Source organism: Haemorhous mexicanus, chromosome 7 (assembly GCF_027477595.1).
Source record: "Haemorhous mexicanus isolate bHaeMex1 chromosome 7, bHaeMex1.pri, whole genome shotgun sequence".
NCBI lineage: Eukaryota > Metazoa > Chordata > Aves > Passeriformes > Fringillidae > Haemorhous > Haemorhous mexicanus.
In genome coordinates, this window is record NC_082347.1 from 36,927,490 (window position 1) to 36,954,194 (window position 26,705).

Consider the following 26,705-nt stretch of genomic DNA (forward strand, 5'->3'; position numbering starts at 1 on the left):
CAGAATAAATCCACATCTGGTTCATGCCTGCCATAATTACCCATACCTGAAGTTTTTAAGCTACCAAAAATATCCTTGTTTATCCCAGATGAAATCCAGGATGGTTGCTGTCAACTGACCCTAAAGGCTCACACTGTGAGCTGAACTGAGTGCCCTCTGGATACCTGTGCATGTCAAGGCATCACACAAAAATAAAAAACAAAACAAAACCAAAATTCTTTGTTTTCTCTCTGCTGGAGCTGGGTTGATGACAGGAGTCAAATTCAAGTGGTTGGTTTTTATTCCATAGTTCTACAGAATATTCCTTTCACTAGGGTTGTCACAGTGTACATGAGAAACATTTTTCAGTCACTCAAAACATGCCCTTTGTAGTTCTTGAGGGTTTTGTTCGGTTTTTGTAAAAATTTTTAGAAAGTAAAAAAATCATGTCAGGGACAAATTAAAAGGGGTGAGTTTGGCCGATCACACTTCCATCAAATAACAGGAGTCAAAAACTTCAATGCATTAATCTGTAAACATTTCCCCAACAACTGCAGGAAGGAGATGCAGCTGAAGAAGAGTTGGGTACTGAATTGGTTAAACCCCCAACCCCATCATTTGTACCAAAGACCATCTTAACCATGTAATAACAACTGTCAACCATTAGTCAGCAAGCTGAATTCAAATATTTCAACTTCTCAAATAAAGAAATGAAATTAATCTAAAAATATTTTAATGTAGCAAGCTTGGCTATAGAACCAGTGCAACATAAAGAGGACACCCATTGTATAACCAACTTCACTGCTTAACAGAGTAAGCTACAGATGCAACAGATTCACCACAAGTTATTTGGTTAAATTAAATACTGAAGTTAGAATCATGCTGTTGGTAATTCTGGTTTTACAGTACCAATGCTCAAGTTGGCTGAGTTAGTTTGACTGTAAGTAAAATGCAAGTTTACAGAGAAACAAAATCATTTAGTATAGTATCCTGTATTCTGTTCCATGCTCAGTCACAATGATAATGTCTTCAACAGATAAACAACATTTCAGCATTATGTAAATAATGCCAAAACATACAGGAATTGTAATGCCAAATTTACAACATAATACAGCGCTCAACAAACAGATTCCTCAGGCATGGGGGCAGTGGTGACAATGCTAAACAGGACTAGAAGCATCCAAGCCCTACTCAGTGCACACACAGTGGACCACACTGACAGGAATGCTTTACCTTTTGATGGAATTGTCACTCTAGGAGTTTGCGTCCCAAACATAATGCAATGGAAAAGGAATGTTAAATCCTTGCCTCAGACTTGGAGCAGAAGCACTACATGTTATTTACAAACCTGAACCAGTAAAACCACTTTAAGACCAGAGAAAAACTGTGATCACTTGACAGAGATGACAGAGCTTGGTTACTGTACTGTGTGAACCAGGATGGTAATGAAGTTGTAAACAAATTTAACCAAATTAGGTTAATGCATCTATTCTTAACTCAAGAATATTGCCATTTCAGCAGAGAGTGATTTTTAAAGCTAAGGACACTATCAGAGGTTTTATTTGTGTTTAAAGCCAAGACTTTAAAAACCTGGAAGATGGCAAATTATTTTTGTTTCTTATTAGCCTTCATTAACTTCTCCATAGCCCACTCCAACAAACTTTTCAAACCCCCTGATTTTATCTAATTCTGCTCCAACTGTAGTAGCTGGTAGCAAAGTTGAAGCAGACACTACCAACACCTGAAAATCCCGTTCAGAGAGGCTTGGTTTGCACCACTGGGGATGAGTTCAGATTGCTGGCATTGCCCTACACTGAACACAAAACACTGAAGCATTAGGTCTTGGAAAACAAACGCTTCCTCAAAATTAAACAGGCTCTGCAAATACGCAAAGAAAGACACAGGAAAATCATATTTGAATCTCTCTATCCCAGCAGTGTCAAACTCATTCTTCCTCCCCAACCTCCAACTAAAACACATTGCCAAAGTGGCTGGCGAGACACTGATGGAATTAAATCTCTGACATAAAGCCTGGATACAAAACAAAAAGAAACTTTGTCCCTGCCGCATCTATTTTTTTTCTTTTTTCCGTGCATTTTGTAATGAACCCATACAAGCATGAAAGGAGTTGTGTTAGTATTTTGTCTTGTTTTTTAAAACAGGCATAAGAGTTCTGCCAGACAAAACTGAACAAACTTTTATTTCACTTCAGAAAGATTTTTTTTTATATTACCAACTTATTTCTCTTCATAACTAAAGGTGATAAAAAATAAATCCACAGTAATGAAAAAAAAAAAAACCCAAACCCTGTAATCAAACTGCTTTTTCAAGTATTTGTCTCCCCTCATGAAAGAGCTGCATTAGCCATACTGCTGATTAAAACCCACATCACAATGAGCAGACTTAGCCCCTAGGCCCAGATCCCCTGGAGATGGGCTCAGCTGGATCTCCAGGACACAGAACTGGAGGCAGGAGGCAGATGGGCACATGCACACTTGACATCACTCCTGAAATCCCTGATTCTGACTACACCCACTGTCACAGCTCCATCACATCCCCCCAGCAGGAGAAATGGCACAGGAGCCACACAGTGATGTTGGACAGGTACCATTGCTCAGCCCAGTGCAAATCTTGTGCTGATGGTGATGCACTTTGCAGAGCTACCAGACTGGAGAGTTTTGCCCACAGTGTTCTTACAGAGCACAACATAAACCACATCCTGATATTTTGTTCAGTCTGGAGTTCTCATCTTCATCTATTGCAATTATGGAATCATAGAATCACAGAATAGTCTGAGTTGGAAGGGACAAGGATCATCCAGTCCAACTCCTGAGGCCAATGAAATATCAGTGAGGGAGATTCTACAAGAGTTGGTCCCTGCATTAAACACTTACTACACATGAAAAATTTGGGACAATCTTCCAAGTCACTATTAGTGATGGTGATAGGTTCAACTTTCCTTCCTTCCTCCTTATTTTCACTTCCTATTAATGCAAGAGAAAAGTGCAACTTTGCAGCATGTTTGTTCACATCAAGTTTTTCCTCAAGAACACATTTTGCAGTAACAAAATATGGTCTATAAAGTCGCAAAGTGCACAAGCTGAAGGCACAGAGTACAAACACATAGGAAAACAGATTTCAAAATACCAAGTAACAAAAAAAGAGATAAAAGAAAAATCTGGAATTCAAAACTCCCTGACAGAAGATACATTTATATGGGACCAACTCTTGAAAGGTGACAGGTTTTAAACTAACAAACAAATACTGCAAAATAATGAAGCTTTATTCTTATTATTTAAGTAGAAGCTCCAGAAAATAACTTGAAGTTTAAAATCTAATACACTGACATGTTAACTAGTTTTAAGAATGTCCTTAATATTAAGAAAAGAGTGCAAAAAGGATTCTTCCGTTCTAATGCTTTTGGAAGCTGCTGATTTTGGCTGCCCATTCCCACTTTGAAAGGATTGTTTTTCAAGGTGCATTCCTCACAAAGGTCACAGAAGAGCTTGTTGATAGACCAGACCAAGGAATTTGTCTTTCAAAGTCATTCCAACTGTAGCAGCAACTGACATTTTAATATATAAAGAAGAAAGTCCAAAACTCTTCTTTGAGGCATAGTTTGTGTCAGAGCTTGAGTATCAGCAGTTGCCAAAGGAGGCTCCAGATATCACCTGTGCTCCTCCAGTGTCTGTTCTGGCCAGGAATAGAAGCTGATCCAGTATATTCACTATCTGTATCCCCTGGAGCTTGCACAAGCTGATGAGCCATCTGAAATTAGAGAAGAAGTTAAGAAATTCTCTCATGTTAAACTTCCACATTGCGTCCCCCAAAACACAGCAGTGTCTGCAAAACATTCACACAGAAATGTCCATTCAGACATTTCAGCTTACAATAAGAGTTCATCATAAAACAGTGACATTTTATGGTAGGGAATAAAGTGAACGTACTCAGCTGAAAGCACATGAGGACTCTTGGTGGTAAGAGGGCCATAAAATGAGCAGAAGTTAACAACAGTACCAGAACAGATACCATTCCCCAACGGCTCCATGTCCAAGCAGTTTGTATTATTTCTTGGCATGGGAAGAGTAACATTGCAGACAGCTGTTCCATGTGGAGATGCAGCCTCTGACACCTCTCCCCACCCTGAGAACCCAGAATTCCACCAGGAGCTGCCTGGCCAAGCTGTGAGGGCAGGGCTGGATCTGTACTTACTGTAAGTTAACTCTTCTCCAGCTCTCTTGCGTGACTGGTCACCTCTGTGGGAGAAGGCAAAGAAAGGTGTTTTCAAGATAACCTCAATTAAAGATCTCCCTGTTCCTCTGCACCTTCAAAGGTCCCTACCAGCCCCAACCATCCTGGCATCTTCAAAACAGCAGTGAAACACCTTAGCACAATCAGCAGCTTCTAGAGATTTAGGAAAAAAATGCAAACATAGTAATACTACTACCCAATTTACTGAAAGTGTAAGCTGTATTTCATAGATTTAACTAGCTCATCATTTTGCTACAGACAGTAGGCTTGATCTTATAAGATAATTTTTTACAAAATGAAGATGAGGAAAAAATGTTCATATGTAGTTGGAGCTTAAAACATGCATAAAACTGTTTTCCTCACTTTGAACTCCTCAACCAAACTTTACAGAACTATGTGAAAAAGCTCTGCATCTGTCAGTCTGAAAAGATGCTCCTGAATGTTACCGACTCAAGCAAGTCTGAGCTGACTTTAATCAGAAGATTTTACCACTTAATGGTGTTGATAAGCTGTTGTTCTTCACCTAGAAGCTGATGTGCAATTACTGCTGCTGAATACACCTCACTGTGCTGTGTTCCTCGTGGCTACTGCTTTCAATCTTACTAATTCTGTAGGTGGCTGATAATAGTTCTGCTTACCAAGTGCATTTCACCAGTTTCACACTGCTTAGAGAACTAAACGTGACATTTCAAGTACTAACAGTCTATATCCACAAAACCAACTGGTTTGAAAAATGTTTTTCTTTAGTTACCTGAAAATGAGAGACCTAGCTGTGAAGTTCTTTGGCTGGTTCTGTAAGGATGAAAGACTGTAAGAAAGGCTGGGAAGTGTAGTAAGGGACACTGACCATTGCAAGGCAAAATACATTTCAAAAAACCACTTGGTTCTGTGGATATAGACTGTTGGTACTTGACATGTCACGTTTAGTTCTCTAAGCAATGTGAAACTGGTGAAATGCACTTGTAAGCAGAACTATTATCAGCCACCTACAGAATTAGTAAGACTGAAAGTTTGACAACACCAAATTGTTCCCTTTTCTGTTTTGCTCTGTACATTACATTCTTTTGTCAGCATTACATGCCTACTCAGTTACAGAGTCTCACACTTCTATTTCTTGTGCCAAATGCACTGCTTTTCTCAGCCAAGGGTCTGATGGTTTTATTATGATGTTTAGCTCTCAAAAATTCTTTTCCTCAACAGCCAGCCTTTACAAGGAAAGAGTCTGCACCACATCGATTGCATTTGGGTCAATAGTACAGCTCTGCAGCTCACTAATTTACCAAGCTGTGAAGAGAGAGATGACCTCTGAGGAAAACTTTGGGGTATGAAATCCAGAAATACACCCAGCACTACACACACCCACATCTAATGGATGTTCAAACTACAGGGCCAGACTCTCAGCATTGCACAGGTAACAAGGAAAAATGAAGATGTTTTCTCTTTATGAAGAAATGAATCTCTTGGGAGTAGAGCAAGAGGCTTCCCCAGCCTAATCTTATATTGTGAGAGTACTGCAGAAATGGTGAAAGTGCTGTGCCTTGGTCTGGGCAGAAAAACAGAACACTACAGAGCAACAGGCACTGCCCAGAGGGAACAATTTACATTTGAACATTTTCTGCTGTGTCTTTTACTGTTTGTTCCTCCCCCTTTTCCCCCTCCCTCATTCAATACTCAGATGGGAAATGTCTATTTAAAATAAACACTTTGCCTGTATAAATAACTCTGAAAGTAAGGAGAAAACTGACATTTCCAGAAGCACCACAAATAAAAGAGAGCTTATAGAAAATAAACAACCAAAGTAAAGGTTAAAGTTGAACAGAACCATGATCATGCAGTAGAAGCACAACCAAAACCAAGGGATGCATGAACTGCAAGCAACCTGATCAAAAAATGTCAAGCCTTGCAATTATCTACTTTTTAGGTACCATCTGCAGGGCTGTTAGTGCTCCAAAGACACTGAAAATAAGGCCATATTTCAGATATTGAATTGTAAAGGTACTGCATTAACTCTTAAATTATTTCTTCAGAATTTTTTGGTGTATCCATTTTTATCATTTCAGCACTGTCCTGCACAATCACTACTAAAGATTAATAATCATTACCTAGTAAATCCATTCTGAATAAGCTCTCTTTGAAGTTTCTGGTCTTGAGCAGCATATTCCTGAAGCTCAGATTCCACAGCAGGGGGTAGAATATTTGGGATGAATTTAGAAAATAAAGCTGGTGCCATCTGTACCCATTCTGTAAGAAGAGAGAAAGCAATAACAAAATACATGGAAGAGATATTTTGTGACATTTTTACTGTTTGACAAATGTAACTTCACTATGAATATATATTAGGATCTTGAATTTTACAAAAAAAGGAAAAAGAAAAACTCCCAAATCCAGAGAAACCATGCCTTAAAGCAGAACAAATAATAAGACTGTTGAAATCAGATGTCTACATGCAGATAGAAGAGTTACTATTTTTCTCAACCTCATCATCAAGTTGAAATTCAGTTCTTGCTGCATCTCACAAGACCTGCTGAGTCCCCAGACACTCTTAAGGACAGGCAACTGATGATCAGCAAACTCACTTGGATAATTAGATAATGATTGTAACACTATACTCCAGGAAATCTATCCCCAAAATGTACCCTTCTGCCTCCTGAGCCTTACTTCTAAGAATCACAGTAGTATCATCATACAAACCTACTCCTCCATCCCCATTTCAAAGGAATTCATGCATTTCTCTCACTGATCTTCCAAAGCTTAGACAAACACTTTTTTAATGTTCATAATATAAGTCTAACCTGTACTAGTTCAGCTTCAGGACAGAAATGTGATTTAATTTCACTACACTGAACACTGTTTTACAGGAGCAAAACAATTTGCCTTGAAGTTGCTTCAAGGCTTTAAGACTAAACAAAGGATAAAAATTGGGTTTACAGCAACTATATAGCAAGTTCTGAGAAAAATAAATAGCCCTCAACTCTTTCTGCAGCCAGACTTTCCACAGGCTGTAGGAGTTACCCGAAATTTGATCTGAGAAAAAAGGGACATTTTTAAATTCACTGAGGAACATCACAAGTTTTTATACAATTCCCACAGTCCTGCAAACCAACTGAGGGAGCACTCAACCCCCTCATCCAGAGTAGTGGAAGAGGCTTTAAAAAGGACTGGCCCCAGTACTGAGCTGGGATTAAAAGAGAGTTTGGAAGTGTGACAGCTGTTAGGAACTTTCAACCTGAGGAGGAAACAAAGGAAGAGAATGAGAAGGGGAAGCTCCTCGTTGCCAGCCAGGGCACTCAGACACCCCCAGGCTGCTCTAATCCCACAGCACCTTCCCCTGGCCCCAGATACCTGCTCACCAGTCCCACCAGACACCAATGGAGCAATCCCACAGGGAAAGTGAGCAGCACTGCCTCAGAGGAACCCTTGCTCTGACTGATTCAGAATTCATCCCCAAGAACTAGGAACACCAAAAAACAGACTTAGACACCAAGAAGTGCACTCAAAATCTGGCTGGTCCCATGGTACCAACCCAAACAGTGTCTGATGTGCTACGGACAGCAAGACAGGGATCATCTGAAATGGAAAACTGAGAAAACACAAGTCCATCACCTACAAAATGAAGTGTGGTCAAAGAACAACCACCCTGAATTGCTTTCAAAAGAGTAATATTTTTACACTTACATATACACCCTTCCTATCTTTGGTCCTGAACATTTTCTAAAACTGAAATTCGCATTGCCTTAAAATTGATGGAAGTATGTTCATTTTGCTGATGTAAAAATAATCTTTGATTACAGAAAGTGCAATTTGTACATGTAGAGTCCACTATATTCCTGGTTTGTACACATGCTAAATATTGCACTAAAGCTTTTTTTAAGGGATTTCCATTCTCATTTCTATTTCCATAAATGGGGACTGAAAAAATAGACTGAAGTTCAGGAACAATCCACTCAGGCACACCACAGTAAGAAACTGTCAGTACTGTAAAAGGAAGGGAAACAGGTACCATTTATGTATGGATATTGTGAACACTTCCTGTTTCTAATAACATCTCAAATACAGGGTAAGGCTCTCCTCAGTTCTCCAAAACTTGGAAGATTCTTGTACAAAATTGATTAAAGTCTGCAATACCATTTTCCTTTCAATACAATTGTTATAGCATAAGATGCCACAATGTATTCACAAGTTAAAATTAAGCTCTTGCATGAAATAATACCAACAAAACAATGGCTTCATAAAAGAAACAGTCACTCATTCCCCTCATGCCAAAGATCTGGTTGTTTGAAAAGTGACTCTCAATACAACTTTCACCATTTCAATTCCATGACTGACCCATTAACATCCTTCTTTCCTTATTTCCACAGAGAAGGAATGGATCTTCCCTTTGCCTCCAGAACAGAGGGCTGGGTTGGTTTTTTTTTTTTTTTAAGTATTTGGTATTCACACAGTACCTTGCCCAGATGACAGATAGGCAACAAGAACCAGGGTGGAACTGAGCATTACGATGCACAAAACACAAAAGACTTTGATGGCTAACTGTGCATTAGTTAGAGAGCAGACACATTGTGGCAAACAAATGACAATCACAGGATGAGATCAGTACAAACATTTTTCCTTTTTACCTGGTCGTAGTGTATAGAGGCCTTTCACAATATTTGCCATGGTTGAAGGAGTTATTTGAAACGGTGTTGACTGAGCTTCCAAAAGTAAAGCTGAAACAAAATTAACACAATCAGCAACTTTTCTAACCAAGAAATACAGGTTCTTACACATAGATTCTTTTAATCAAAAAAATACACTAATGGTGCTTTTTTTGGCACCCGATGTCCTCACAAATAAAACAACCACATATCTGATTTCAACTTATTCTCAAGAGTAATAAAACACCATCTTTAGATAGAAGTATCCTGCTCAAATTATGTAGACTGAAAATGTGTAATAACTTTTTTCATTCATTGGAGGTAGCAGAGCTTCAGCAAGCCCAAGCAGGTGATGGCTTTGAGTATTCAGACACAGAAACTCATACCAAGTGTGCCAAACACCTGAAGATCCACAACTCCTTATTTTACAGCATTCAGGATCTTGCACACAAAACTAAGATGGATTGAAAGTCTATGTACTTGTAGTGCAAATATTGTAAACATACAAAAAGAAAAGTTGTTCTTTTAAACACGAGCTAGTAACTGCACCTTCCTCTTGAGGAAAAACCTGCCAATAGCAGATTTACTGTTTATGTTGTGATGTACAGGTTTTTATCCTCATTTGTATTTACATGAGCTTTGTACATACATCTGAATTACAGAAACACACACCTACAAAAGAAAGAAATTAAGAAAGTGTAAAGGAACTCCTACATCTTGATTTTTATTTCTCTTCCAAGCAGTTGAGCACCTCTCTGTGCCCACCATAGGAGGAGAAATGACTCTTACAATTCTACCCAAGGGATATGTCTCTAGGGGTTACATTGGAGAAGCTCTGCTTTTTAAGCTTCAGAGCATTTCCAGTTCTGGCTTCAGCATCTGCCACTAGAATACTTTAAATAGAAAGAAAAATCTTCAGTAGCATGTTTTTCCTTCTCTTTCTGAAACTATTTAAGTGGCTCATGTCATAGGGAAATGAAAACAAAGTACTTTTTTTAACCTTCAAGTAATCACAGTTGTTATATTTAACTGTTATGGATGAATTTGTTTTACAAAGAGCCATCTTAAAAGTTCTTGCTCATTTCAGCAGAAGCCTTGAGGGTATGAGAGCCTGTGATTTGTTCTGTAATGACATATTTACAGCCCCTTTCCTAAAGGTTTGTCAAACAGTCTCTTGGCAGCCAAGAAAGTTGGAAATCACAGAATTAAAATGGGCATAGTACTTTATGTGACAGTAATGCACAATCCAAACAATGTGTGTGCATATACAAATATTTATATATTTAATTAGACTGTGGCCACTTCAGCCTAAGCATCACCAATAGATTTGCAGAGTATCCAAATAACTGTGAATTTGTTCTTCATATGTAGACATTAAGTTACGCAAAAAAAAATTAATTAAAACAAAAAATCTTCATTACTTTCCCGCAGTTTCAGAAATTAACATTTCTTATCCTGCTTTCTGCAAATGCACACATCACCTGCTACTATGCAGATATAAATCACTCACTCCTGATTTACAGTCAATAAATACAAGCATGACAGCATTATGTTCAACAAGATAACAAAGTAATGGCATGTATTTTCTGATTCTCAATAAAGAAAATTAAAGAGTATCCTGTTCAATAAGCAGTATGAACAGCATGAACTAATACAGTATGAACTAACCCAGCTTGTCCAAAAGCTGAACATCAAGCCTAAAAAAATGAATGGCACTGCTGTAGGATTTGTGTTTTTAGAATGATTTCCATAAGAGCAAACAAGACTTCTCTCTGGATAGAAGCAAATGATCTCACAGTAAATTTAAAGACAAAGTTGTAAAATAAGATGCAAAGATGTAAAACTTCTTTGCACACGAATTCATATTCAGTTTTGCAATGAAACAAACTTAGACATTCATTAATCCAGTATTACTTGAGAGGCTCACTCAAGGAATAGAAACAGCTCTACCAGACACACTGAAATTACCTCTGTTGTTATTTTACAATCTTACAAAAGACTAACAAATACTAAGGCTTTGACTCTTGCTTTATTAGAATAATTAGTCAGAGTCTACAACACAAAAATTGCACAGACTCCTTGTACCCACTCCCAGAACTGCACCTTACAAAGACAGGGGAGGGAGAGGCAAAATAAAGCTGAACCTCAGCTAAATGAGAGTGCTAATGGCACCATGATACCATCTGACCACCTCCACAGTGCTCACAAATTAATACCACATTCTACAGACTAAGTAACTAACATGCAAACAAGTTAATTAACCCGGAAAGAGTCTGGAAAATAATTCCTGGCAGAATCAAAGAAGAGAAGTGTGGGTTCCCATGATGAAAAATATTAAATGCAGAAAGATACAAAATACTTCGAAGTATTCTTGAACACAATACCCCAAATGGCCTCAAGGATTCTTGAGAAACAGTGAATGAACAGTATTGGAGTAAGTGAGGTGGTTACTGCAGGGTACACTTCAGGTACCCTGCAGTAACCAAGTTACCCCAATAGTGCACAGCAGCACTGGAGAACCACAGTCCTTGATGAACATTTAAGCCACTTCCTAATTACAGTGAGGCACCTGGGGTAAGATCCAGGAGCCCAGCAATTCCAGGAGTAGCAGATGATATCTCAGTAAGTTGAAATTCACTTCTTCATACCTCAAGACTGACTTGCAGAAACTAGGGTTCAGCTCTTCTTAAAAGCTTTTTTTATCCTTCAACATTCCCTTAAAACCAGATTTATTTTAATTGCTGAAGATGTGTGTGCATATACAAATATTTATATATTTAATTAGACTGTGGCCACTTCAGCCTAAGCATCACTGTTTCTGGTGGAACAGTGAAAGTTCTGCAACAAGGGCTTTTTTCCTCCCTCTGTAGTAATCCAACAATTTCTAAATCAGCTATTTTAACAAATCATACCTAAGTGTGACTTAGGCAGGTGTGTTCAAAGTTGTAACTAATCAACAATGCAACTTAAAAAAATCAGAAACCATATTCCCACTAAAAGCAACCCCAGCAGCTTCCACACCAAGGCATTAGTCAGCTGTGCTCTCCAGTCTCCAACAACAGCAGAACCCACTGCTTAACATAAACAGATGCTGGAGATCTTTGTCCTGCTGTACAAACTGGACTTTTCAGGACTTAATTCCCCTGTGTATGCAATGTCTGTATTATTGTGCAGAGTGACAACCTCAATACTCCCAGGGAACATAAGCGTACAGCATTTCGGCCGCCTTCTGCAGATCCCATGGAGTCAAATCTGCAGTAGGATAAATTATCTTTCCCTCAGCCAAACTGTTCAGGGTCCATCTGACCACACAAACCTTTCCACTTCACTGTGATAAAATCCCATTCATCCTGAAGATGGTTCCTTTATCCCAGTCCATGCAAAGCACTGGACTGAACCCCAATGCCAACAGCAATTAAACAGGGAGGGAACTGACACAGCTGGCAGCCAAAATGCAGCTGAAAGCTTTTGGTTTTGCCATTTTGGGTTGTGGTTTTCTGTAGGTTGGTCAGGTTTTTGTGTTTGTTTTGTATTGCTGTTATTTGGCAGTTCTGGTTTGTTTTTTGTTTGTTGTTTGTTTTTACCTGCTGCCTATTTTATTATTAAATTGTCTGACGCAACTTGATCATATATTACCTTTTCACTTCTTCAGTTCCTCCATATTAACTACTGATCTAGAACTTCAAAAGCCTTTTGAATGAAAACTGACTTTCTCTTTGGCTTAACCCTCACATTTGCAGTTATATCAAACTCTTCATGATTCAGGGGTTTTATATTCCTTTAAACAGAACTAAATATAAATTTTTACCAACTTAACTTCGCTGTAAGTTCGTAATGAATTAAAATGTAGATCAGAAAAAAAAAATTTAAAAAATTTATTACTATGCATTTGTTACTAGGCATTTAATAAAGCCACAGCTTACTTTAAAAATATTCATTACATAGACCAAAAGCTTTATTAAGTACATAGTAAAAATGCTACAAAATAAAAATTCCAAGTCTTAATCACATGGAAAATATTCAGGGCTGTAAAAAGAATAAATATGAAAAGCAAAGCTATAAATGTAGAAATATATGCTTTTGGACTTGTATAACTGGAAAAAACAGGGTGGTATTTTCACATATATAATTTTATGAGGTCTTATTGAAATTGGAATATTATTCCTATTTCTTTGCCAAGGAGCTAGACTAACCATGGTGGTCATTACCTGAGACTGTATTTTCCAACTTAATTTGAGGTGCTGCAACTCAATCAACATGAAACAAGGAAAATAAGAAATGTAGCTGCAAGTTTTTAAAATGGCCTAAAGTACTTTCATGAAAGGTTTAGTTCAGAGACAAAATTTGCATGTAGATTGTTATTTAAAGAATCTGAATGTGTTCTACAATACTTGGTAACCATCCAGACTGCTTCCAGTATTGTTACAACACAATTACTTAGTCCTTAGCTGTCAAATTACAGCTGTGACTTCAATATTAGTGATGGCTCCCTTGAACTGCTGAGCATGTAAATATTGATTACTCCATCAGATCTACAGAGCACAGAGGGTAGAAAACATTACCAGCTACAAAAGCTCTCTTAGTTAGTCCTGCAGAGTGTAAAGGTGACTGATCTGCTGAGGTCTAAGGAAAGGGTGACATTGATGTGACAAGAGTTTTGAAGGAATGGTTGACTTTCCTGCAACAGCAGCATCCCAGCACATTCCCCATGGCTGGAAAAGAAGTGGAACAATACTGCAGCTGATTTTCACTATCAGTTATCTGTGTCTGTTAATATTTGGAAGAAAAGAAGGAAGGAGAACACTAAAGGTTAGAACTGGAAACTTAAAGTGATTAAACTATTTGCCAACACAAAATAAGTTAGAAATTAAATACTGAAATTCACAATCTTGTACATGCATAAAATTCTTTTATAATTATTTTTAATGAAGACCTTTAGAATAATTGCATCCCTTCCCTACATCTCAAAAAAAGGACTTTCTAGGCTACAGAACCCTCTTGCCCCCAAACCAATTCATGTCAGAAGCTGGAACCTCAACACCTTCATAGTTGAGGAAAAGAGTACATTAGCTTTTAGTTTCAGAGTAATTCTAACAGAAATCACCCTGGTTTAGTCTGGCACAAACCCACTGGTATTAACTAGTATTCTCTCCTAGTCTTCCACTATCTTTCTTCATTTTTAAGGACCTGATTTCATTTTAACCTATCCTGACACATATGCTTATTCTAAGGACAGAGTCACTCTACAGGTTAGTAATTCTGCCTTTTTAAATATTTCTTTAAATAAATATTCCTGATTTTCTGTCTCATTCTTAAAAAAGCAAGAAACAGAGTTTATGAACATGGCACAGCAGAGTTGTGCAGATTTTCTTCTCATACTAACTTTTCAGAGTTTAAGAAGAAAGCAAAGCAGTGTCTAAAGGCTGAGTAACATCCAATACACTACAGAAGGAAAGGGTCTCAGTAATCAAAAAAGACATTTTTAAAACACATTGCTTCTGTCATCACAGTAGTCACCCTGAATCCCAAACCAAAAAGAATAATGATTTCAAACTCCTGAGGGCAGGTTCTATATTAAAGTTTTAGTTCAGATTAGAAATGTGATTTTGAAGCAAATTCACGGATCATCCCCACATTGCTGCTCCTTGGTTGGTATGACAGAGCTATCTTGGAGCATATTTAACTCCTTTTGGGCAAGATTAAACCAGATGTGCTCAAACTGCTACTCCCTGTCCCTGTCTGTCCAAAGGAGCAGACATGAACAAGGAGGAAATAAAAAGGGAGAGGTCAGCACTGGGTCCTCAGCACCAACAGGGAGGGATTTCATATCTGCTCCCTTTACACCACCCCACTTATTGATGCAGACATAGCCTAAACCATGCAATGAAACCCCAGCTCTTCCTACAGAGCCCAAACCTTTCAGATAAAAGCTCGTAGTTCTGCTGCACCAAACCTATAATGATGCTCCAGGTACTGCTGTCAAAAGCAGCTCAGGACAGACATTCAAGAAAAAGATCATTTTCCTTATGAAACAGTCATTAAATGTGACAAGGAAATGAGAAGCACAAAGAACAACTTCTTCAATGTCAGCAGCATACAGAAAGGCTGGGGGCAATGCTCTCTGCACCATGAGAGTGTTTTCTCCCCTTGTCAGGCGTTTTCTCTGCAGTTTGTGCATCAAGGCAGTAACAGGTTGCTTCTGATGGGCAGATTGTTTGAGACAAGTGACAAAATTGAGGGGGAAGAAGAAATGCCACCTCAAACAGGGTGAATGTCAATTCAATCCATCTTTTTCTTGCTCTATCTGTGCCAAAGGGTGAGGCAAGAGGAGTGAATTAAAACACCCAGCACACATCAAAACAAACCCTGTGGTCTCTGTTGTAGCTGTAGAGTAAGGCCATGAACTTGGCATCAATCACAATCCTTCTCTCAGCCTTTTGCTTTTGCACTGCTCCTCTCAAACAGAGCTCTGTATTCACAAACAAAAGTTGGACATGGCACTTATTAATGAAAGGCATTCTGTCAAAGCAGCACACAGCTGAAGAGATGAGGAGGATCCCTTGCTTCACTGACATCAACAGGCTTTGGGAGGTCAGCACAGCAAACACAGCTGCTAAATACACAGGGCTGGGTGCCCACAGAGCAACAAACACTCCTACTGAGGCACTGCACAGCAACAGGAGAATCCCTGCTCAGGCAACATCCTCCCTGCTGCATTCATCAGCCTCTGACAGATATAAAGAGATCCATTCTCTATAATTTTGCACTGTATTTTTACCCGCTGAATCAAAAAGCTGGACAATTTCAATGTTAAAAATAGCTGTTAAATTTCGAGTTAACTTTTCTGGTACTTTTTAGAAAGCAGCAATGCAGTGGAAATATCATTCCTGTTTTTATAAAGAGAAAAGCTTTTCCAACATAAACAGCCCTTCTATTGAACTTTAATACACCTCCAACAAAAAAAAAGAAAATGGAAAATAAGATCTCTTCCCCTCATCTGACTCCAAGTGACCTAACTAGAAAGAAACAAAGCTGTCATATGTAAAGATCTTCAGAGAAAAGACTTCCTCTGTAACGAACGAGAAACTGAAAACACAATGAAGTGGGCTGTGAGTGGTCTCCATCCTCCTGACTTTTTTCAAAGAACTTTTGCTTGGAGACCATGAGAAAAATTTCTACTTTGGCAAACATATGTGATGCATTTTTACACTGGGTTTTAGCTCTGAACTCACACAGGCACTGACAAAGACATTCTGCAACTGCCCACATGCCTTTAGAATCCACACACAGTAACCACTCTGTGTGCTCAGGCTTCAGTGGCTAATTCTGTAATTACCCCAGGCAACAAGAACAAAATCAGAAGTGCTGCACAAAGCTATTTTCCCTCTGATAAAATTCACCTGACTACCCAGTTGACTAACTACTGTACAAAAGTACAGGCAGACTTTTTTCTTGGGAAGACCCAACTTGTACTGAATGATCTGTACCAGCACATTGCTCTTTCAAGAGTAAAAAACACTTCTTGAACTCAAAACAGGAACATGTAAGGCAAGAAACAGCCCTACACACATAGATATAAATGGCTGAAGTACTACAGCAAAGAATTGGGAGAAGGAAGGAGAGGAAGACTGTCCTCTAAAACAGCTTTCACCTCTATGACCAGCTTAATTTCTGTTGCTTTTCTTTTAGTATGGGAACATCATCGACCTCCCAGAGCAGGATTACAGTCTAGCATTCCTTTCTTCAGTTTTCAGGAAGAGAACAGGAATGCTTGCAAACTCTTGTAATTTAAACCCAAGTGATCTCTCCACCAAGGAGACACAACACTATGCTCTTAATGGCTTTTCCTCTTTTGTAAGATTCAAAAGCAAGCTTGGTTTGTGCACTAAGCTGCCAATATCCAGAGGGAGAAGAGTGGTGGTTACTTGCAAATACTCTGCCATTGAATTTTACCTACTGCAAGTACCAGAAGTAGAGAGTTTCAGGAGCTGCTATTCACTTTCACTCAGTAATTGCCATTCTTCTAAACAGGAATAAACAGGCAGGATATTTCCAGGGCACAGACATTACAGTGCAGGGCTATCAGAAGAAACAGTGGCTGCATAAGGAGAAAATAAACCTATTTTTGAGTTTTTCTGCTTACAAGTCACCTCATGCAGGACTGTAGCAGGAACAAAAATGACACTCTCCACCACCCCTTTCCCTAGTGACATGGGGATATTATCTGCACCTTCTCCCCCTCCCACACTCATTTCTGAAGCTGCCTGTAAATAAGATGCTGTATCTTTGCTTGTTACATTCAGTTAAGCAGTTCAGCACACAGCAACTTCTCCCGGCAGCAGTCTTATCAGCAAGAGCCAGCTTTGGCTTTGTAAAGAAAACAATCAGGTTATATTCACTTAGTTCAAATGTACCCACTTTAATTTGAAGAGCACTGACTTGATAAATGTGTGAGTGTAAAAGTGTTTCACAAACAGCTGTGTTCATGCATCTGTGTATTGTGGGTTTTTATTATGTATTTACTTTAACTAATGAGAAGTCCTCCAGATAAGTCAAGTGCTTAAAAAAAAAATTATCTATCAAACCTCAAATGGAACCAAATTGGTACAAGAAAAATTTGCCAAAGTAATGTTCACTGAGGCAGTATTTCCTCTATAAGTAATGAATTGACACGTTGATCACTCCAATTTTTGCAACCAAGTGCTCAGAGAAGTGCTCCCAGCACAGAGACAGGTGCTGATCTCACACCTTCCTGCCTCCCAGTAGCTAGAACAGGGACCAGGGGACTCAGTCTGGGGGAATCTGAGTGAGATCCAATGTCAAGGAAGAGACTGGGCCTAAACTGCTCTTCTGACTTCTCCCCCCTCTCTTTCTGAAGTGCAGCAGGAACTTTTTCAAAAATCAAATGAACCTGAAATGTACTTACAGTCCTTCCTGAACACAGCTTCAAATAGAAATGGCAGCTTCCAGGTTCTGAGAGAATGACAAGGTACTATAAACAAAACCCACTTTGTACAAACATAGCAACAAATTTCAGGAGAGAGAGCAGATGTTACTCTGACCCTCCAAAACTAGATCACAAATGGATTAAACTAATTTTGTAATTCGATTTTATTTTGAAACAGAGGGAAGGCATGCTTCCTCTCACTGAAGTGGCAGTTGCAGCATCTCTTTAAAAAACAGCCCCAGGATTCCATTTCTCCATACCAATCACAACTTCCTTTACTGTAATTTCCAAAGTATCCTCCTTCACAACTGTACTTTTTTTCCCCTCACAATAGAGAAACATTTTTTTGCTGAACTAAATCTGTATCAAATATCAACAAAGAGCACTACACGCTGATACTGAGAAGCAAAGTAAGTAACAAACACTGACTTGCATTCTATTTTCATAGAGCCCTTACACTTCCAAAAGCAAGGTACTACTCATCTATTTTGGTTTGGATTTCAGGAAGCTAGAAAAAACAGCTGAGAAAGGCAAAAAAAATACAATACTGGAAGTTTTTCAGCACATTTGCAGTACTACATCATGTGCAATGTATCTTCAATTATTTCCCAAGAACCTGTTAGCAAATTTCAAATTTTATTTGGGCATACTTGAACTCAATTTATAGATCCTCTTATCCGAGATTTAATTAAATCAGATCATAGCTAGGCGTTCATGCCTGTCAGTATTTATCATCTTACTTAGGAGAGAGATAAAACCCAAATAACTTAGCTTTAATAAACTGATGGTCACACTGAAATGAGCCCAAGGAAATTAACCTCTTGCCCATTAAACAAGAGACTTCATATACAGCAACACAGATGGCTTACCATTATTTTTCTTTTTCTTTTTTTTTTTTTTTTTTTTTTTCATTTTACTTCTGCATTTAACAGAGCTGGGGATAAGTATTTCTGATTCCACACACACACAACACCATGGGTCTTTTTCTTTCAACAGTTCACCAGCAATTTCTATTTGATTCTGCTATTATCACTGCAGAAAGTTAATTACTTAGCAACAACACATCTGACATCACCTTTGTCAGAGGCTTATCCACTGTTATACCTTTGCCTTGCCACTGGAAAAAAAATTCTTTGCCTGAAAAATGCAAACATTTTAAGGCAATTATCAGCTAAATTTTCTGTGATCTTGTTGCAGCAATCATCTTACCACGTTTCATACCAGTAATTCTCTTTGGCACAAAACAAAACATCAGGCCCATGGCTGGGCATTTCTCATTGTTCTGCTATTTTTAAGGTGATGTGATCTGCTCCTAGTGTCACTCTTCCAGATGGCAAGAACAAGACTTCATCAGAGCTGATGATCTCCCATCCCTGTAAGGATCCAGGCTCCCTGACCTTGTAGCTACCCTGGTCACCCAGCCCTCACCCAGGAAGTCACCTCTCAGTGAGCCTGAAACAGCCAAGCTCCTTTCCCCCAGCCCTTGTTGCCTGGAAAGCAGGGCATTGCTACCCAAGCAAAGACCAAAGGAGCAGTAAACCCCACTCTCACTGCTCCACTGCTTGGCTAGTTGCCCTTCTGAGGGGCCAAGCAGGCCAGCAGCAGCTCCCTGTGCTCACACAAACCCTCCCAGGGGTGGCAGGTTTCACACAAACACTGTGGCTCACCGCAGGAGTCACACTTCCCATTGAGTGCTCCTGTGGCTAACACTTGCAGCACATTATATTTGCATTAACCCATTAACCCAAGAGACAAACTGCTGGCAGCATTCACCACCCACCCACAGCAGTACTCCAGCACATCATGACAATAACCCCAGAGGTAGCACAGTTCTTTGACCACACCACCTTCTTAATGACACCTGTCAGTATTTTGATAAGTTGAAAAGTAGCAGCACAAACAACACAACAATAAAACATTCATTCTGCCATAATCACAAGTCACAGGGAAAAGAAATATTGGATCTCCCAGATCTCAAGCAAAACACGACTTCAAACAAAGTCAGATTTCTGAAATAAATAAGCTGAGGTGTGTCACGTTTCCTCGTGCCTCAAAGTATTGAGGTTCACTAATATTTAGCATTTTATCCCTATATGCTTTGGATCTCCACAGTATCTGAAAGCACTGTGGCTCTCCAGGCCTCCACCATAAGAAAAAATCAACAGCTCTACTTACGCATTAGGTTGTAAATGTGCTTTTCTGCAACATGTTCCGTAAACAGCTTTATAAGGTCATCTTTTAAGTCTCTGTTTAGCTTGGTTTCTATGTAAAATTTATTCTGGAAAATAAGACAGAAGTTTTCAAGTTTGTTTCTCATAATAGCAAATAAAGGAAACTTATTTTTTCTCCCTGAATAAAACCAGTTCAGAATATTAAAGCTGTAGAATATTTCACCTGTAAAGTGTTTCCTTGGTGACTGCATTTAAACTAAATGGAACATTCCTGTACAAGAAAAAAAAACATGGGTGACAAATCTACTTACATACAGCCATACATATGTATTTTATTTTCTGTATCTACAGCTATACCCCCATACTGATCCAGACTGGAGAGCTTGTATACAAAACACTTCATTTTAGAACTTTAAAAAATTCTGTAAATTCTCTTAACACCGAAATACAGCTGGACATCATGTTTGCAACAAAAGAAAATATTTTTTTCAATGACTAAAAGTGATTAAACCATTAAAATAGATGGGTTACAATAATAAAACATCAGCACAACCAACCACTCCTGTGGTTCACTGACAGTCTCAGAGGATAGCTACTCAGAATGAATCAGCTGTGGAAATAAGTGATGCATACAAAACTACACAAAAGTGAACTATATAAAAATTTTTAGGATTCCATTACTTTGACCAATTCAGCATTAAAAAAGAATTCATCTCTTCGAGGGAAATTCAAAGACAATTCTATTCATGAGTTCCTCAAGGGCCCCAATACCTAATGGTCTATTTGGTATCAATGCTCCATTTCCCACAATTAATAGCAAGCTTTCTTGTGTGTGCCTTATTCACAGAGGTGTTTTAAGAGCTGGGGGGAAAATTTGCTTCAAGATAAATCTCCTAACATTAAAAAGCTAACTTGGAAGTAGAACAGCTGAATTAACTAATTTGGACAAATGGTGTAAAAGAGTTAAATAGACAATCTAACAGAAAATCAACTCAGAAATAATCCACAGGAACACTTATCTGAGAGATTTACTAGAAGAAGGGATATCTTAAGGGAGAAAGGTTTTTCCATGCTTTTAAATCAAAGTTTTTCTCCTATTTACTAAAGCATTTAACAAAACCAGAACAAACTCTCAGAACACAAAGCAATCTTCATGTTTTTGTGTGAAACCCATTCTCTCAGCCATTACCAAAACCACAAACACACCATACCAATCTGTCCAGACAGAAACCCCTTAAACCTGGGAGAGAACATTCACCAGCAGTTATTTACCTTTAATAAAGAATGCCTGGTAGAACAAAGGCAATCTGAGGGCTGAATATATGCCCCTCTTGTAGTTTAAGTTTGTTGCAGTGATGGACAACAGCCTTAAAAAGATGTTTTTATTAAATTTACAAAACTTGCTGCTGGTGGTTCCCTCTGATACCCTGAATTTATCCTGCCTGTCGAGTTCTATCAAGGACTAGGACTCAGTTGTTTCCCCTCACCTGGACCTGTGAACAGAAATGGAGGGAAAGGCTGTGCAGACAGAACATTCTAATTAGAAACAGACTCACTTATTGGTAATGGTTTTGGTCAATGGTGAATTGCCATTGCAACAGAAACCCACAGCAACTGAAGATACACTTCAAGGAAATGTTAAGCTACACACCACACTACAGCCTTTCACCAGAACATTTTCCTAAACCAGTTTGCACAAGATGTGCAAATTATGATGCTTCATTTTGCTCAGGGGCTGGAAAGCCTAAACCTTTAATTCTAATTATTTCATTACTAGAAAAGCAAGCAGTTACAAGACACTACAAACACAGAAGAAATGTAAAATGCTCTTCACATTCGCTTACTTGGAAGCACCTTTCCAAAATGATGTTCCATTTCTGTGAGCTTAAATAGACAGTGAAAAAACATCTAACTGAAGTAGTTCATCTCCAACCACAGGGCTGAAAGGAGAGAGCAGAAGAGCTGGCACCTGCCCCATTTTTGTTAAGGGTAAACCAGGAAGATTTTCTGCATAACTTGCCACTACCAGTGATAAGTTACACACTGTGCCAGTATTTCTTGAAAAATGTCTCAAGTCACATGAAGGTCTAACTGACATGTAAAAGGTAAGCAGATGTGAGTAACTGAGAAAGTCAGGTATGATACAAACATTAATTCCACAAAACACCTTATGATAAAGCAATCTGGCAAATCTTACAAGATAAAACTCAGTTAACATTAAGAGGAGATGAGTAAGTACTTGAAAGAAGAAAACACAGTATGCTTATCACAGTGTGCTTATCACATCATACTCACATATATTTGTGTATAGACACACACAAAATGTCCTCTAGCTGATTAGCAACAAAATGCAATACCACTCAGTAGGAATAACAATATTTTGAGGGCAATGAAAAAATTTTCACCATCCCAAAAGCACAGTGCTCACATATGTTAGGCTCATATAACTTAATAACAGATTTTCAGCTATATCTCAAAGTAAAATGAAAAAATGAGATTCTATAAGAAAAATATATCCTCTAAATTTTATTTTTTATTCAAGTGGAAATATTTTTTCATTCATGTGTGTAGCACACTGTGATATGTACAATCTCAAAGCACCTAGAATAATCTCACTTAAATTTACAAAACTGCTTTCTGCAAGGAACAAAGTACTGTGTATGAAGCTGACTTCCAGTTCATTTGCTTTACCTTCAGTTACATCCCTGAACTTCTGAAGGAGCCTAAACCCACAGAATCTCAGAGAGTCTTTTGGCCTCCATGCTTTTCTGACAAATCTGCTGCAGCAGCCTAAGACTGAAAAGAATCCATCACCACGTGAAAAAACAAAGTGGTCCCAGCAAAAGGAGGAAAAAGAAAACTCCCTCAGTTGCAAGGTCAGTCCCCTCCTGATAAGCTTGGGAACACCTCCAGGTCACCATACACACCCAGGTAAGAAATCACCTTTCCAGCTTTGGTACGGATCAGGAAAGAAAAGTGCTGCTGATGCTTTTAAGACACACAGGACTGAGACAAAGTATTATGCCATATTACAGTTCTAGATAAAAACTTTAGTTTTTCCTCAGCTTCATAGATTTTAAAATATTTAAATGCATATTAAATATTTTCCTAAGCAGCAATATAATTATCCTTTCAGAACAAAGTCCTCAAGAGCAACTCAACAGCCTTGGAAACCCCTGATTACAGCAATCACAGAAATAGAAAGCCTCTCCTCACCTCTGACATAAAGGCAGAGTTTAACAACTTGTTCCACTTCAAAATGCTTTGAAAAGTATCTATTAAAGGAACTGCAAAGCTGTAATTTAGACTGTAATTAGGCTTTCACCTCTTGCAGCTGTTTTTCAATTGTACTTTTGGACCAAAGAGAGGAAAATATTGTTGCTGTATGAGAAAACTTGGTTAGACTCTACAATGTAAGATTCTAAGAGTACCTGTACATAAAAGTACTTCCAAATGCACACAGAAAAAAACTAAGAAACACATTTTTCACCCTGACTTCTCTAGACATATTTCCCACCTCATGCACAACACTGAAATTATTTCAGTGAAAAAGTATGACAGCTAATTTGCCATTAGCCTTCTAAACCAGCTGTACAGCTGAGCCAAGTCAGCATTGCTTTTGGGAGCAAGAGGAACTGACAGGTAACAGAACCAGATACAAGGGCAGGTTAGAAGACACCAAGCTCAAGAAAGGCAAATTCCTCTTTTCATGCAACAAATCTGTATGGTAACACAACACCAAAATATTGTAGCAAGTTACCTAAATTCACCGAGACACAGGAGAACCTCCTAAAGGCTCCTGCTTCCCAAACTCTGTGAAATTACCAATGAGAAAAACTTTGAAGAGTTTGAGGTTTATTTAATCCTTTTTTTTTTTTTCTTTTTTCCATTTCTAAGTGATGCCAAAACAAGGACAGTTTCTGGGAGAAGGATAAATCTCAAGCTTAAGTTATTCATTACCACAAAAAAAAAAAGACAATAAAAGTTTTGGTACTTCAACAAAAAAGATGCAAATTATTGGTTTCTTAACCACTCCAAGTACACCTGACAGTGCTATGAACATTATTTTGGCATCATCCATCCAACACTCTTGAACTGCTTTATCAAATGATGAAGACATTTCCAAGACACATTTCTTCCTGTTTTTTCTGAATCTGAACTATTTGAAAGCAAAAAATAATCATCTCCACAACCTGAACAAACTAAGAAGCTGAACTTTAACAAATCAATAAATGATGTCTGTACAAAAAGATATAAATAATGAACTATTTAAGATGGCTTTTTCCCTTTAAAATCAGAACCATTCTCCCCGCTCCCAGGAAAGAAGTATTAGGGCAAATCTCAAACTGCAAAACTCTGCATTTAAAAAGCATGGCTTCCCCTTCCTCTCCCATACAATTTGATCAGTATTGTTAGGCAGCCACCAAAACTAGGCAGGAATCGTAAGTTTTATATGTCAGAAGTTATTATAGCTGCATTTTATTCTTTTCATTTTCAGTCAGTATCTTGTGTATGGATATATTTATTTGAAAAGAATTTTCTAAAACTTACCATATATATGAAAAGAGGCACAATGCTCTGCAATGCTCCCATATACTGTCCAAGAGCTACGTTAAATCTTTCAATATAGAGATCTGGAGGGCTGGCCTGCAAGAAACCGTAAAAGTCAGGTTGTAATTTGAACAAGAGAAAGATCTGGAACAGCATGGGCTATGCTTTCATAGCAAACTCAAACAACTACAAAGGATTTGATACACTAGGTTCACACAAAGCAAGCCACACATCATTCCAGAGTTTCTGCTCTAACTCCCTCCAGCAAAACCAATCTCCCCTCAGTAACTAGGTTTTCCTAGGACTATACAGCAGTGCCCAGCACAAGGTCCATTCAATAAGAAATACAGTGAACATGTAACAAGCTGACATTTAGCATATGCAAATAAAACCACTCCTTTTTAAAGACCAGAGGTTTGTTTTGAAAGCACCAGCTGTCATGCCTAGAATCCATAACCAAATGTGCACAAGTGCTGCAGTGTGTGCTCCCACCCCCCTGAGCTTTCACTCCACCAGAGAAGGGTGGCATTAAGCTGCTGCTTTGCAGCTGAGCTGGCAAGTGGTGCATCCTCCTGCTCCAGGGAATGCTGCCCTCCACAGAAAACCTTTCTAAGTCACTCTTGGGTCACCTCAGGCAAGGCAAGTGCTCAGGGGGTTCAGCTTCACCAAGAAGCAACATCTTCAGAGAGAATTCTGCATTCAGGGCTCATACTCCGGGTTAGGCCTGGGGAAATCCAGGCGTGCTCCAGCATACAGCAGCCCCCTGGAGCCTCAACCTAAACTTGGCTACACAAAACCTGAATGTGCTATTTCTGGCTACAATACCCTATTTCCCAAAGAAGGGGGTAAGGAAGCTTAAAAGATGTGTTCAGCAGCAGGTGAAGTTAAATTGAGAAGAGAACCAGAAGAACAGGAAGCACTAAGCACTGTTTCTGTTACAATATCCATTTGGAGGCCTGCAGGGGAGCTGCACTGGAGCATTCAGAAGTGCACTTAGATACCCACAGCTGGAAGTGGAGCTTCCAATGTCTTCCTCCACTATCCACTTCTCCACCCCTTACACTTTCCCACCTCTGGCCCAACCCCTGCTTTGGTCTTTCCAGAGGGGCTGGGTGGCTGTCTGAGTTCCTACTGCTCACATACACAGATACACCTATACAAACCCAAGGGCAAAGTGCTGCTTGCCAATGAGAAACAAAACTTCTCTTCCCCTGCATGGCTTTCCCATCTGACAGCACCAAGCCAAAAGAAGATGGAGAATGTAGCAGTTACTGGAACCTTGCAAGAAAAGAAGCTCAAAGATTTTCCTAAAGCCAAAGCATCTGTGGCACAAGAAACACTCAAGGCTTAGCTGCAGCTAGATCACCTTATCAGAACTTAAAGCTATCATCACAAACATTTTTCAACCTTTGTATGGACATTCACCAGCAGCCCTAAGAGAATAGTTAAAAATTTATGTTGATATTTTGCTCTATGAAGTATTCTAAATTTATGACTTCTTTTCCCCTTAAAATAGCTTCTTTTGCCTCCCTTCTTAATATGCTTAATGAGCACGTGGATAATTTTCACAGCAAACACCAATACAGAGCAGACAGTTCAGAAAGGAAAGCAAAACTGGCAAAGGAAGAAAGAGTGTTATTCCATATGCAGTTGCCAAAGGCTATATATGGTTATTCCTCATTTTGATCATAAGGTTTTAATCTTATTGCAAATGTAGTTCTCAGGGGTGGCCAAGCAAATTTTAGTTCAAAAATGCCAACAACATATAAAAGTGGCTATGAGCTCCAAGGACTCCCTTTCATATATAGCTACATATACAATTCGTTGCAAATAACATGCAATGAAATCTGCATTCTAAGCAGTATGTATTCCTGCTTCACTCCTTTTCAACCTCAACTTTAAATATGGTTATACCCTCTGATTTGTATACTGCTTCTAAGATTAAAGAAAAAGGAAAATTCTACTTGAAAGAACACGTCAAACAAAAGGAGACCATAGTCTGACACAGGGCAGCACTCTTCTCTCACTGATAGACTGCCATTTTCATTTAAAAAACAAAACAACAATAAAGCCAACAAGAAAAACTACAGTCAGAAGCTGTCTGGGCAGTGGAGATTTAATCCCAGGCAATGTGTGCAGAAAGTCTGCCACACTTTTGACAGGGGATATAAG

The 26,705-nt window shown here is 38.7% G+C and overlaps 1 protein-coding gene across 2 annotated transcripts in view; it reads right to left on the reverse strand.

Annotated features, from left to right (window-relative positions):
* Positions 1-262: 262 nt before the first annotated feature.
* Positions 263-26,705, reverse strand: part of CACUL1 (CDK2 associated cullin domain 1) — a 43,842-nt gene continuing 17,399 nt past the window's right edge. The window contains exons 4-9 of one of the 2 annotated variants that reach the window (XM_059852046.1): positions 24,534-24,629; positions 19,987-20,089; positions 8,847-8,936; positions 6,333-6,471; positions 4,192-4,235; positions 263-3,747 (exon numbers count right to left, since the gene is read on the reverse strand). In XM_059852046.1, coding sequence (XP_059708029.1) covers positions 3,707-3,747; positions 4,192-4,235; positions 6,333-6,471; positions 8,847-8,936; positions 19,987-20,089; positions 24,534-24,629 — 513 coding nt within the window. In that variant the 3' untranslated portion in view covers positions 263-3,706. The remainder of the gene's footprint in view (positions 3,748-4,191; positions 4,236-6,332; positions 6,472-8,846; positions 8,937-19,986; positions 20,090-24,533; positions 24,630-26,705) is intronic. The other variant, XM_059852047.1, reaches the window with a different exon arrangement.